The 14789-nt window shown below is 50.4% G+C and overlaps 1 protein-coding gene across 1 annotated transcript; it reads right to left on the bottom strand.

Annotated features, from left to right (window-relative positions):
• Positions 1 to 508: 508 nt before the first annotated feature.
• PHF13 (PHD finger protein 13) lies at positions 509 to 8418 on the bottom strand. The gene is made up of 4 exons (XM_068538789.1): positions 8047 to 8418; positions 5570 to 5671; positions 3628 to 4162; positions 509 to 3173 (listed from the first exon to the last, which is right to left on the bottom strand). The coding sequence occupies exons 1-4, from the start codon at positions 8083 to 8085 to the stop codon at positions 2947 to 2949; spliced, it is 903 nt and encodes a 300-aa protein (XP_068394890.1). The 5' UTR covers positions 8086 to 8418; the 3' UTR covers positions 509 to 2946.
• Positions 8419 to 14789: the final 6371 nt, after the last annotated feature.

The following is a 14789-nucleotide window of genomic DNA, read 5'->3' as shown; positions in this document are numbered from 1 at the left end:
ACCCACTTAGGCCAGTATGTTAAAGATTTTAAGAGGTGTTGATTCACACATTTTGGCAGCTCCGACGTCACAGGAGGAGGTACTCGCTGACCACTAGCTGGTACCAGATTCTTAAGGCAGACGCAGCTGACTGACTGAACTGGCTCAGCCACTTGGGACCCCCAAATGTAAAGGGCAGAAGGAGCACCCGGGGCGGGGGGCGGGGATACGCTAATCCCGCTTGCAGAACCTGAGGAGGCTGCAGCTTTTACAATGCAGGGTAACCACTCACTGGGATTTAAGCTAATGCACAATGGGATGAAGAAACTGTGAAAGCTATTCCTGTCATTCCTACTACGGTTTGTTTCTGGAGAATTTACTAGAAAAGTATATTAAGGGCTGTGAGCATTTTCCATCCTGCTAAACCAAACTCAGACTCTGACTTCCCAAGTCTTCACTTCACTAATCATGGTTTGGGGGTGGTGATGAACAGTCTTTCAACAGAAACACCTGAAGCTAGACATGAACCTCAAAGTAGCAATATATTTATTTACAAAATATACAGTTTCACAGAAACAGCTTCGCTTTATACACATAAGCTTTATAATTACGCAGAACCATGTAAACGATGTTAAGTGTCTGGCCTGGCCAAAGTCAACGGGAGGGGCCTACTTTTGGGGTGACAACTTTCCCTCCCCCTACTCCATTAGCCTCCAACCAGGAGCCCCTAGATGGGCCGTATCTAATTTGCATAAAGCTGATTGCAGCTGCCCAGCTCAATCTAACAGAAAAACCAAGGTGTCTTGACTTCTTAGACACCAGCCACAGGGGTAAACCTGTCAAAAGAACAAAAAGGAAATGAAGGAAACAGAAATGGAGATGAATATCAAATGCCTTCCAGAGGCGTCACCAGGAATTGACTCTTCTAAGAGCAATATGGCAATTGCCAGGGTTGGCAGTTCCACTCTAAAATCACACCTATTCTTAAACACACTTTAAAAAACTTTGCGGAGTTTTTTTTCTTTAAAGAGAGAAACACTTTGAAACTTTGGCTACTCTCATGGTGAAGACACGGGACAGGCAATGTCATGGGGCAGATCTTTGGCAAATTCCTCTCCAGCTTTTCCTGGACGTTTGCCCTAGTCAGAGCCAGACAGTTGTCTGAGGAGAAGGTTGTTTCTAAGCCAGCTTCTTACTATTTTTCTCTACAGCAGAACTTCTCCCTTGGGGATCTTCACAATAAAATGGGTTTCAGAAACTCTCTCTCTCTATTTTTGTGTTAATAGAAGCAACAGAATTAAAAATACAACAAAAAGGCAGTTGGCTGGTCAACCATGAAAGATACTAGGACAAAATATAGGCTCTGATTAGCCAGTTACAGTTCAACCCCCCTGGTGCTTCAGTGAGAGAATGTGGACCAAGTTCACCTGGTGGCCCTCCACAAGGGGACCATGTGGAGAAGCCCCCAGCAGAGAGGCTGAGGGTCTATCTTTTTTTTTTTTCTACTTCCTTTTTTTGAGAGTCCATCTAGATGTAAATAAATATGACTGACTTGGGCATCCTTCCCTTTTCACGCTTTATAAGAAACAATGTTTATGAAAACATACCCATCGATTTACAGAAAAAACATTTTTGAGAACGAGTATTTGAACTGCTAAAGAGCAATGTCAATTTCAGAGAAAGCTGAAGCCCTCCCTCTCCCTCGAGCCCCAGAACCACCAGTGTCCCGGGCCACACTGCCCTCAAGCAAAGGCCTGCAGGGGCTCCAAACTCCCAGGCTTCTCCAGAGCTGGCCTGCACAGGGGTCTCCCCAGTCCAGGGTCCTAGTTTAGATCTAAGGAACTCTGCACAGTTCAGTGGTACATTCCTGGAGACCGATGTTACCATATCACTCACTCACCACTTCAAACCAAAAAAAAGGCTTCAGAAGTCCTAACCTTGCCCCATGGAACCAGCAGGCCAGCCTGTATGAGGGGCATACTAAGAATAACCCATCGGAGAGGCCTTCCTCCCCATTTTCCCTTACCCCACTACGTAGAGGAACACGGTTCCCCAGTGACTGCCTAATCTTTAATGCTGCTACTAGAAAAAGTGAGGGAGAGAGACAAGGAGAGAATCCGAGTGCCCCCTCGCTTGAAAACAGCTTGCTGGGCACCCCCAAGGCCCTCAGAAGCCAACTGGAGAGAAGGGGAACCCAGGCAGAAGTATACCAATACTTTTGGCTATTTCGTGCAAAAAGACAGGTTTTTTTTACATCGTGCAAAACAGGAAACTGAGTTATGAACACGGGCCACCTTGACCACCCCCCGAACCGACCCCCCTTTCCACAGAGAAGCAGCTGCATACTGTCCCTTTTAACAAACAGAAGGAAACCTGGGGGTCACTAGCTAGCCCACCCCCAGGCTTCTCTCAGGGTGAGACCAGAGGACTCCAGCGGGCAGCCCCCAAGGCAGGGGAGAGGGCGGACCACTAAGGGAGGGGCAGCTTTGATGGTTGCTGTACAGACACCTATGGCAAAAGACTTACACTCGAGAAGAAGCTTACATGTATGGCTGTTCATAAACAGGCCAGGGAAACTGAACATCTCCGCTCGCCAACACAGCGAAAGCAGGAGTAACAGCTAGCACTTGTTCCAGTCGGCGGGAGTTTGTTAACAATGAGAGTAAGAATTCACAACTACCACGTACCCTCATCTCCAGCTGGACCAAACCCACTGCGCTTGGGTGTGCAGTCCACCTCCACTACAGAGAACACAGCTCTAGCAGCAGCTTTGGCCCACGAGGATTTTATTCAGTCACTGGCTATGTACAGTTTATACCTTGGACAGCTGGTCCTTTCGCTTAGGCACCTGAATGGTAGGGGTCTGCCCGCACCAGAGCTGAGAGTTCTGTGCTCAACTAAGACCAGGGCCAGCAGGCCCATCGTCCCTTCCGATTCCTCGCCCACAGTCTCCTCGCTCTCCAGGAGTCAGTCCAGAAACAGCTTCCGGGAGCCCATTCGGGACCGGTTGGAACGGCGGATGTCAAACTTGGAGTCCCGGCACTTTTGGCAGACAAACACTTCCGGAACGTTGGACTTCCGGATTTTCGCACAGGACAGGTGAATCCAGGTATGGCACTCATTACACTCTATCATGGGGCGGCCAGCAAATGGCTTCATGCAGAAGCAGGTGACGAGGTCCCAGGAGTCGTCGTCTGAAAGGAGAGAACCACGTAAGAGGAGGGAGAAAACTTCTCACAACCCCTCTCCATCAGGAAAGCCGCTCTCCAACAGGACAGAGCAGCTGAGCTGCGGTGAAACAGAGTTCAAGCTTCACTTAAGGGCGATACTTCCCTCTCTGAAAATGCAGCAAATGCACAAAAAGGGCACTGAAACGTGTGGCACCAGGAATCACCTGCGAGGTGTTTACTTACGAGCTGCGTTATTTTTACATTTCGAGGTCTGTTCTGGAATCTCAGCTGTCCTCAGCTGTGATCACCCCTTCCTAAACATCTTGGCATCCACTCACTATCTTGCACCTTTTCCCCTGAAGGTGGTAGGGCACGCTCCACTGTCACACTCCAAGGAAGGGACCGCGCTGAGACCCCTCTTACCATCCCCTCGTCTGACCACCCACCCGTGGCACGCCGTCCTTCAGGGGCCACTCACCTGAATCCACCATGATGTCCTCATCGTTGCCGGTGCTGTCCTCGTCCCGGAATACCACCTGCTTGCCCTGCCGGACGATAGTCCGTTTGCCTTCAGTTTTTATCTCTTTGACCTGATCCGGTGACACCGTGGCACAAGATCCACTGGAAGGAGTGTCAGAGTCCCAGCCCGAGCAGGGGTCGCCAGGGGCCTGGGGGATATCCTGCAGGGTAGGGCTCGTGGGGGTCTCTGCATATGGGTCAGCGGCTTCCAGCTGCAGCAAGCCCCCCACGTAGCCCTCCTTCCCGGGCACGTCACTGTCCCTTCGCTTCCTCTTCTTCTTCTTCTTCAGCTTGTCAGTCTTCTTTCTGTCCAGCAGGAAATTACTGGGCTTGGCTCGCTGCAGGAGGGTGGGCTGCAGGTGGCCAAAGCAGCGGTCAGAGACTGGCAAGGGCACAGTGGACGAGATGTCGCTGAAACCAGCATCCCAGCCATCGCTGTCAATGGTACCAGCGGTGCTATTGGCAGGGCTGGGGCTGCTCCTCAAAGGGAGTTCCTGAAAGGACAGAGACAAAGGTGGCGGGTTCCGATTATCCCAACCAGCCCCCAGCACCAAGAGCTGGCCCAGAGCAGAGCTCCCCAGGGCCCCCAGCCAGGTCAGGCCTGCAAACGTGGGAAATGCACTGGAGCTTCCCAGCTCTCACCAGCATTATTCTTTAGGAACAGTGTCATTAGTTCTTTAGTGTGACCTTCCAGCTAGAACATGAACCCACAAGGGGGACCCTCTAGCCCTTGCTAAACCTTCCCCCTGCCCGAGTCAGGAACTTAGTTAATACTCAATACATATCTGTGAAAAGAGTGCTGAAGACGCCCTCACACTCTTATCTTTCCTGATTGTACAATCTCCCCTCAATTTGTCCTCCCAAAGGATGTACTTTTTTAATTAAGTGAATGTAAAATAACTGTGAGGATTTTCTGACGTCTCAAAATATTGCAAAATCAAAGTAGGTAATTACTGCCCCAAAGCAGTGAGTTCAACTCTATGGTTCCTTCAGATCAGTCAAGCACTTTTATTTGCAAATAGTGGCAACATTCTGCATGGCACGATGCAAGCATTATCCACCTAGCTGGTGACAGAAACAATAAGCCAGTGCTGGGTTTGGCCTCCTAGAAACACTGGATTCCTTTCTCTTTAGCCTTACATAATATGAACAAAGCCCCTGAAGTTTGAGCACCATGGCAGCGCTGGTCCACAGTTCTGCCCATTTCTCAGCAAGAAAAGAAAAATGTCTTCATTTACATGGGATTTTGGCCACGAGTCCCTGAAGATTCTGCAATGTGGTGTGCACAGCAACCAGGAGGCCACCCGCCAGGCAGGGCAGGGTGGACTGGACCTGACCATCTGATCAGCTTGAACCCCAGGCTCCACCACCGATTAGCCTGTGACCCAGGATAAGGAGTTCCCTCTCTGTGCCCCAGTGTCCTCATCTTTAAAATGGAGATAAATAGGTTATTCCCTGGCAGTCCAGTGGTTAGGACTTGGCACTTTCATTGCCGGGGCCCAGGTTCGATCCCGGGTCGGGGGAACTATGATCCCGCAAGCCACACAGCGCAGTGCAGCCAAAATAAACAAACAACAAATAAAATAAAATGGACATAAATAATAGCTCCTACCGCGTATCATTACAACGGCCAAAAACGAGCACCTGGCCATAGTAAGCCCCTGATAAGTACTGGCCACTAAGAATGGGCAGACATCAAATACATTATTTGTAAGCAAACTTTGAAAGTTTATCAAACTATTTCGAGACAAGCCTGCACCACTTCCCAGGCTGGTCCAACTTTGTAAGATAGATTTCTGCCCGACTATTGACTCAAGTCGTCCCAGGGAACCCCTTCCAGAGCCACCACCTTGTCACTCTGGTTTTGCTGCTGGCAAGAAGTCAAAAGTGCTGAAAATTACCTCCTTCGGATAAGGGATGTAGCCTGCATAGGCCAAGACAAAGGTGCAGAACTTGTTGAAATCCTCCACGGTCCTGCGCCTCTTGGAACTGGGGGAGTACTCCTGTTAACAAGCGAGGAAAGAGAGGGCGTTTGAAAGCAGACACGTACAGGTGGGGTCGCAGAAACAAAACTAGGCAAGCTGGGGCTTTTATGAGCTGCCACTCACAAACACACTCTAGATTTACATACACTCTAGAACAAGATAATGGAAGTTTGGGTCAAGAAAGAACACTGTTTTCAGAAGTTGAAAGAGAGGGTATTATGATGTTATGCCAAGAATACTGGGAAACTGGCTAGGAGATAAAAGCTTGCACAAAAGTCTATTTCTTAGCACTCATGTGGCTTTTTTTTGACACTATCTGTTAGTTTCTACAGGCCTATCAAGAGCCTTTTTTGCCACAAATTTTCCACTTTGAAAATAAGTTCCTGCTGCAGCTGTAACTAAAGTCTTTTAAGTGACTTCAAAAGTCAACTACTCCTTAACATTCAGAGCTCAGACTTGGGACCCTGGACCTGAATCTCACCTGACCCCTCCCCAGCCAGGGCTGCGTGAGGAGCCCCTCCTCCTACCCAGCTCTCTCCTCCAGAGGAGACACTTCCCCGGCTGGTCCCTCCATTGCTCCAACATCCGGGGGCCAGGCACCCAAATATTCCCCAACTCAGAGAATAAACCAGAAACAATCCTGCTACTACCATTTGCACGCTAAAGATGAAATACTAGAAGTTTTGGCTTGTGTGTCCCATCCCCATTCAAGCAAGAAACGCCCTCGACAAGAACAGATTTCCTCCAGAGGAAGAGAGGAGCTCCAGGAGAAAAAGCTCTTATTTGCTCCTAAGCAAAGCAACTGTGTTTCACTTCGGTTCATTCAACTAGCGCACTCAGATTTTCTGCAAGCATTTCATCACCCACCCCAAGCCCATCCTTAGGAGCTCGGCTAACACCTCCAGAGCCTAAGGGCCCGCTCCACGGTAGAGTGAAAGGGGGGGGAGGAAATGAGGCGGTGGGCTCCCGGTCCCGTCCCAGCCTAGCGCGCCCGGAAAACTGCGCGGCCCAGGCCTGCTGCCCGCAGGTCTCCTTCCAAGGGCTACACTTCTTTTGATTTTCTCAACTCGGTACTAGCAAACCACCTCTGACCCCACCCCTCGGCCGCCCGGACCCCGAGGGCCGCGCAGGTCAGCGGAGCGCCGGAGTCCGCGCGGTGCCCAGCCCTTCCGGCGCGGGGGAGAGCCTGCCCCCTCCCCGGGAAGAACTGGCCGCCCTCCCTCCGGCCGGGTGGGAGGGCCGCGGCCCTCAAACTCTCGGGGAGAAGTTTTATTTCGGCGGGGAACATGCAGAAGTGGGTCAGCAGCCGGGACGGACGCAGAGTGGAAGGCGGCGGGGGCCTCGGGCCCGGGGCGGGGAAGCCGCGCCGCCCCTACCGCGCCCGCCGCCCTGGCTCCGCCGCCTGTAGGAAAAGCAGATGGCGGTGCGGCCCCCTCCCCGCCCTCCCGCGGAAACCGCCCCCCGCCGACATTCGGCCCCGGAAGGTGCGGGGCCCATCCCGCGGGGGAGGGGGCGCGAGTAGCCGGGCACGATTCGGGCTCCGGTACTGGCAGGCCCCGCGAGCCCCCGAGGCGGCAGCGCGGCGGACGAGCCCGATCAGCGCCGCCTCCCCTCCCCCACCCGCCCGCGGCCAGACCCGCACCCCGGACTCGGCGGGCCTCAGAAAGGGGAGGGGGAGGGGACCGCGGCGGGGCGGGGGTCGGCCGGGAGAACCGAGGGCCGATCCCCGGAAGGAGGGGGAGCCGGGGCGGGGCGAGTCGAGCTCGGGGGAGGGGGCCCCCGGAGGGGGACTCGAGCGCACGCGGGGTGGGAGCAAGGCTCGGGCCCCCGCGGGGGTGGGGACCCCGAAGGACGAGCCTCCCCCACCCCAGCCGGAGGGGCGGGGGCCAAGCGGGAGTTAGGGGGCGGGGCGCGGGCCACCGGGCCCGGGGGATTAGGGGAGAAGGCGGGGGCGCGCGGAACGGAGTCCCCGTCCGAGGGGGCCGCGAGCCCCTCTGGGAGGGGGTGGGGATTCCTCCGATAAGCGGAAGCGCGGGGCGGAGGCGGCTCGGACAGAGTCCCCGGGGGCGGGGAAAGGGTAAGCCAGGCCGGCGGGGAGGGGCCGGGGGCGCAGACAGGTCCCCGGGCTACGCAAGGCCGGGGAGGGGTGGTCGCGGCAACCCGAGGAAGCGGCGCCGGGAGAACGCGGACACCCGCGGAAGGGACATCGAGAAGAGGGCGAGCGGGGAAGACCGGGAGCGGGCCCGAGTGGGGGGCGGGGTTGGGCACCCGGGGGGCGACGAAGGATAGCTGGAGGAGGGGAGGGCGGCGCTCGGCCGGCGGGGGTCCGGCTCCGGGAGCGCAGGATCGGGGTGGGGGCGGTTAGGGGCTATCGGGGAGCAGCTCTCACTCACCTCCGGGTGGAAAGCGGCGGCGCAGGAGTCGGAATCCATGTTCAGGGTGGGGGGCGGCGACAGCGGGAGTGCAGGGGCCGAGCTGCGGGCGCTGGGCCGCGGGGCCGCTCGGGGCCGGGGGCTCCGGCGGCCGCGTAGGGCGAGGGCGGACCCGGGTGGGGTCGCCCCGACTGGAGATGATGAGGGGCTCGGTGTGTCGCGTCCCGGGCACTGTACTCTCAGGCCGGCGGCTCCACAGCCGAGCAGAGTTGTCGATGCAGCTCCCGCGACCAGCGCGACTGGAGAGGCGGGAGAGTCGCTGCGGGGGGGGGCGGCGGCGGCGGCGAGCGGGAACCCGACCGGCTCCCCGACCTGACGCCCAGTTCGGCTCGAGTCTCCGGAGGGAGGGCGGGAGAGCCGCGAGGGCTGTCGGGAAATGTAGTCTGGGGGCGACGTGAAGCCGACGGTGAAGGGGCGTGGCGCTGGAGCGGGCGCGGGGCATTGTGGGAGTCGTAGTCCCCCGTTCCGTGGCTGAGGCGCACAAAGGTCCCCTCGAGGACTCCAACCCCCAGAGAGCTCCGCGGCGGGTGCCCGGTCTACGGAGGCGGTGGCTCCGGGACCTGAGACCTCCGGAGCGGGGGAGGTGCGGGGGCTCGGGCCGTCTCGGCGGTGGGGGAGGGGCGGCGCGAGCGGTAGCGCCTCGGTCTCCGCGGGGGCGGGGGAGGTCAGGGGTCGCCCCGGCGGATGGGGGAGGGGCTGACGGCCTTGGTAGCGATGGGCGGTGGCGGCTGGCGCCTCCTCTTTCGCCTTTGGGATTTGGGGTCTGTGCCCCTTTGTGGGGCTGGGGTCCCCACGGCCCAGGCGGGGGCGCTGACGTCGCAGCCGTCCCACGGCTGAATCCCCGCGCCTTGGACCGGGCGGAGCGAACTTGTTTTCGCGGCTGTGGCTTTTCTGGCCGGCTCCTCCTTGCCCTGGGGGTCCGGGACGGCGGACCGAGACCAAGCGGGGTGGGACCGCCCTAGTCTCCTCAGTAGGAAACACTGCGAGGTGTCGGGTTACCACCGCATTTTTAAAAACTACACCAGTGTTGCTGGTGTTTGAGAAGATGTTTGCTTTAAATACGCTTTTTTTCCCCCTCTTCGCCTGACCTTGAGACCACTCCTGTTTTCTCACTTTGCCTTGAATTATTTCCTGAATATATTCCTCACAGGATTACAACAGTGGGTGAGGCGAAAACCTGATAGAGATATTTGGTGTTGACATTGACTTTGTTTACTGATATTTAATTTGAAGAGTTGGCAGTGTTTACATGCTGCGCCGCAGAGTATTTTACAACTTTATATGTTGAAGGTTGATTGACTCCGAACACTTAGTTGAAAATTAACTGCTCTGATAAACTTACCATGAGGAGGCCTCATGTACTTAAATTATTTTTAATAACCATTTGAAAGGGAAAAAAATTCTGTATACGAAATGCAAATGATTCAATCACATATTTGGTAGCTTCGAAGACAAAGAAACTGTTAAAGAGGAGTGACATAAAATTTTAATTTCAAATCAGAAAAGTGACTCATCTGCATATACTACATCAGAGCGATGATCGGAAGAACCCCTAAAAGATGAGATTCTTTCCGAGGTAGTGAGTGCTACTTTGGTTGGCTCTTGCTATTTCGGTGGTTAAGATAATTCTGATGGAAACTCTTAGTGGTTAGGAGACTGACTTATCTTAGAAATACTTCTCTAAGCCTCAATTACCTTAGCTATAAAATGTGTAACTTGCCTCAATAAGTAGTAGTTTACTTTTATGATTGTTGCCACTTTTTAAAATATTATTTTAGCAAGATCTTCAAAGATTGTAGGGCTCCCCAGAGGTGACAGCAAATTGAGGTGCTTTACAAAGCTAGTAAGCTAAAAACAGACATTGGATTTAGCCTGTGGAAACATCATTAACATCTTCTTGCAGACTTGTCACATTGATGCTTTAGCCAGATTTGGAATGTTATCTGATCCGCGGGGCCAGAGCAAATGTCCTGAGGTTAGCCAGTGCTGCCCAGGGTCACCCAGGGCAACTTGTTTTGCCTGAATATGAAAGGGCCAAGAAGACATTATCCTATTGGTAGTTTAAAGGTGTAAATACCACAAAAAAAGAATAATTATTGGAGGTGAAGTCCAAATGAATAAAGAGAAATTTTTTAAAAACTGATCATTATTCCCTATGGTATAATTTTGCACGTAGTAAACATTAAATTCCCCCACCCACCCACCCACCCAATTAAGAAACTGAAATAAAGAACTTGTTCATAGTCATAATGGGCTTGATGACAAAAGAGCCTAGAATTCAGGGACCTATATTGGACCACTCAGTCACACTAAGAAAATCCCAAACTTGGATTCTGTCATGTGACAGTGATAACTCTTGCTCAGAATAGGTATCCAATAGTTATTTCTTTAATAAGTTCTTAGTACACAGAGGCGACCAGTACATCCGGTGTACTCTGCTTGTCTCCCTGCCTGCCACTCAGGTGAAATAGAAAACTTCAGAGGAAGACCTTTGTCTCTCCTTCCTTTGATTTCCCTTAGAATTTAGCCCTTTGGTTTAGATGTTAATATCTATCATCCCTTCTCTAGCCTGAGAAAGGACTGTAACACCAATAACTGACCCAAATTCAATAGCATAATATGTAGCTGTGGGGATAATAAAGCTAGTTTTCTCTGTATGACAGGCTTAGGTTTCTTCAACATGTTTAGTTTATTTCTCAGGTATACTGTACTACTCCTGGCCTCCAGGGGGCAAATCTAGAATTCCAAGATCAATGCAAGAGCATTAGCCACAGTAGCCAGATCCTTGTTTTCTGCTTTAAAAAAAAAAAAAAAGACAAACACCTGCTGCTGAATGCTAACTGTCAGATGATTATAGTTACTCAGGAAAGAGGAAGAAAAAAGCCAACATTAGCACAGGTTATGACAAGTTTCAAAATACTAAGAATGGTTTCCCAGTAAGTAGCTTGAGAATGTAGTTCTTTTAATTGGGTTACCAGATATAGCTTCACCTTCCTAAATCTCACTAGCTACACTGCAGTCACTTGGGGAAAATTCAGGAATGCTTTCTGCCTCCGTTTTAACTCTCTGTGCTTGAGTGTAGTTATAAACATAACCAAAGGTTTATTTTTCCTGGAATTATTTTTTGGTGCTTCAGCTTTTTGCTCGGCTTAATAGGATATTCTTATGGATTTTTCCTATCTTCAGTTTTCTGCCTTTCTCACTCCCATTTCCAGGAGAGGAAAATAAGTGAAAATTCCTCAAAACTGTATTGTTTTCAACTTTTAGTACCTTGACTGCTGTATGAATATACATATGTGTGAATAGAAAAATTTTTTTAATAAAAAATAACCAAAAAAAGAATATGTGTGAATAACTTTAAATCATTAATAAATTTCTAAACTAGGTATTGTCAACGTTTCATATAGTGAGGAAAATTACCTGTGCATAGAAGAGTCAAATGAATTTCTCATGTTATGGTTTATACAGGTAAAATATAAAGATTAATAGCTAACCCTATGCACCAAACTAAATGTTTTTACTTGCAGTATATCATTTATATATAATAATGCACTTAATAGAGAACTCTGTAACATTCCTTAAAGGAAGAAGTTTATATGTAGTAAGCGCATCACAAACCACACCTTAGGCAGCCCAGAATCAGAAAATATCAGTGTGTAATATGAAAAAGATGCAATCTCTTTTTGACTCTATAAATGCTATGGTATGTGTTCCTATATGCTCTCAAAGAAAGGAAAAAGGATGTAACAGCAGCTTTTAAAATTATCTCAGTTACCTCTTGTCCTGTCTGCCTAAAATCAGAATTCAAATATCAAAATTAAGTAGTTTTCATTTTTTTAATGAAACAGTACCATTATTTGTTAATTCACATTGTATTACATTATCATAAAGTTACGTAGACAAAGACCATTTTCATGATTTTAGAAGAGGTACACTTCTAAAACTCTCGTGGCTGAAGTTTAGTCTTTAAATCCATTTTCTCACAAACTATTGCTTTTTGGCTAGAGTTAACACCTTCCTCACCAAACAATGGTGTTTCCACCATGCCAGGGTGTTGGATGATATTTGAGAAGTTTAAATCCCCTTAGTTAATACAGTTTGCTGACTGTATCCATCACATTGTCATACTGCAGTGAATGAATTTCTCACATTCCCATTTTGAATGCATGAGATTAATGAGCAAGAAAAAAAAAAGGGAACTTAATAGCATGCTTGGGTTAGCAGGTTATTCAAAATTCCAAACACAGCTGATAAGTCTAAATCTGTTCCTTTCTTTTCTAACCACATTCCTTTATTGACTTAGATATATACACATGGCTTCAAATAATCTCCTGTTAGGTCTGGGCTATTAATAATATACTTTTTTTCCTCAAGAACTGAACTTTTAATTTTATTTTGAACTTTTAATATTTCTTTAATAGACAGGTTATATATGTTTAGTACAGAAAGACAGAAAATGCAGGCACGCAAAAACAGCAAAACAAACCTAGCCACCTAGAGAAAATGTTACCTTCACAGTTTTTTGGTAGGCATACGAACACATACAACAAATGGGGCACGGGTTCGATCCCTGGTCAGGAAACTAAGATCCCGCGTGCTAAGATCCTGCGTGCACCGCGTGGCCAAAATAAAAATAAATAAATTAATTAACAAATGGGGTCATACTATGGGTAATCAGATTGTTTGCTGGACATTATAACATGAACATCTTTCCATTTCAATGAATATTGCATCACTATTCTTCAGAGTAAGGCTGAAACATGAGTTAAATAACCCCCTGTTGTTAGGAATACATAAAACTGGACTCGGTTCTTAACTACAGAAACATTATTGATTTAAAAGACTTGATTTATACCAGGTGGATGAGTTCTGACCCAGAGGGACTGTAGTACTTTTCCCTACAAACATCCCACTTCCTGGCTACTTAGACTTTCTTGTCACAAAGCCTGAGCAAGTAAGCTTATTGGCCGGGCTCCTGGGCCCAGGAATGCTGCTGCTGCCGTTAATAGCTGTGTGAACAGTCCATCTATGGGCAACAGGCAGCCCGCCTGGGTACCTGAATGTTTTCTGACTTAGGCCTGTGCTTCCCATGCTGACATTTAGACTAGATACCTTCTCACGGCAAGATGATGAGAGATTCACAAGTAGAAGAGAAAGCCTACAGTTTGCATCTCAGAGATGGAAGAAAACCAAGATGTCTTCTCCAAAGGCTGTGCCGACTGAGCTGGAACCAAGAAATGACAGCAACTCCTGGTGTGCCTGGCCTGCCCTGGGACACACGTGGGCGGGCGGAATGAGGCTGCTGTCTGGAATGTCTTTGCCAAGCCCACGGGGCATGGGGGGTGCTATCCAATAACAGAAACTCAGGTTTCATCTGCAACACAAGAAGTGGAATAAAGGTCTTTCCTTTTCTTTTTTTTTTTTTAGAGAGTTAGATATAACTTTATTTTTATCATTACAAACAATACATTTAAGGGTCTTTTCTAAAACTGAGCAAAGCATACATTAAACTAAAGAAAAAAATGGCTTCCAAGTGAGGGAACTTTTTCATATGGTTTCAGTGAAAACACAGTCCTGGCATTGTATCTATTGGAACCAAAGTAAGGAAGATTTCTTTCTTCACGGTCACCCCACACGTGACTGTGACATCTCTGAAGAGCCACATCCCCTGGTTTTTAAAGCAATCTCCTGTCTGACCTTGAGCTGAGGGCCCTGACCCCCAGGTACCTAGTGCCCCTCTCATGGAATAGGAAAAACTGTTTTTTCCCTGGAATTATTTTCTGGTGCTTCAGCTTTTTGTTCAGCTTAATAGTACATTCTTACAAATTCTCATGGATTTTTCCAACCCTGATTTCTGCCTTTCCCACTTCCATTTCCAGGAGAGGAAGGGCGAGGAGGCCAGGATGACCCCTTCAGAGGGTAGCTCAGGAGCCTGAAAGAGTCTCTATGACTCGGAAACTAAAACTGCGCCTTCTGTGCTGACGAAAGTTAACGACGGCGTTAGTCAAGTTTGAAACTCCTGCAGAAACACAGTGGAGCAGATTCCTGGCATCTGGCCCCGTGTCCCTTACGGATGCGCCAAGAAAAAAACGTCACCTAAAAAACTTACATACTTGTTCCCGCTCTGTTCCTGAATTGTAAAAAAAAAAAAAAAAAAAAAAAGAAAGAAATTCTGTCGTTTGAAACCTGTCCGGAGATAGGGTTAACTAGCAACCCTTGGAACTAGTGGAATTCAGAAAAAAAAAAAAAAAAAAAAAGCCATTGTACCGAGTCGCCCGGGAGCAGTTGGGAAGTCTGGCGCGAAAAGGGTGGCTTCCTCCGCCACCACCGGGTTTTGTTCAGCAGCCGGGCCCGAGTGGGTGGTGAGCAGGCCCTGGAGGCCCCCGATCCCAGCGCACGGCAGGGCCGCCCCTCGGAGAGGACCCTTGTCACCCGGTGTCCCCGGCTCGGGCGTCGGCGGGAGGCCGCAGGAAGCCCCGGAAGGGCGGAGAGAGGGAACAGGCGCGGGCGGCGGTGACTCAGCCTGGAGCGCGGGGGCGAGAGCACGCGAGGGGACGCGAGTCAGCGCGCTCAGCCGGGCGGCAGGGAGGGCGGCGGCGCCGGGCCCGGAGGGGTTAAGTGGGCGGTGCCGGTGATGCCCCACCCCCTACCGGCCCCCGCCACCCCGGAGGCCGAGGCGCCCGGCCCTATTTATAGCCGCGGCG

Source organism: Eschrichtius robustus, chromosome 3 (genome assembly GCF_028021215.1).
Source record: "Eschrichtius robustus isolate mEscRob2 chromosome 3, mEscRob2.pri, whole genome shotgun sequence".
NCBI classification, from domain to species: Eukaryota; Metazoa; Chordata; class Mammalia; order Artiodactyla; family Eschrichtiidae; genus Eschrichtius; species Eschrichtius robustus.
The sequence above is the reverse complement of the archived record's forward strand: the minus strand, read 5'-3'. Positions and strand labels throughout refer to the sequence as shown.

Coding starts and splice junctions, on each gene's coding strand:
- PHF13 (XM_068538789.1), bottom strand. CDS start 8,085: ATGGATTCCGACTCCTGCGCCGCCGCTTTCCACCCGGAG. Junction 4,163..5,569: donor ACATCCCTTATCCGAAGGAG/GTAATTTTCAGC, acceptor CTGTCCTTTCAG/GAACTCCCTTTGAGGAGCAG. Junction 3,174..3,627: donor GGACATCATGGTGGATTCAG/GTGAGTGGCCCC, acceptor CTCTCCTTTCAG/ACGACGACTCCTGGGACCTC.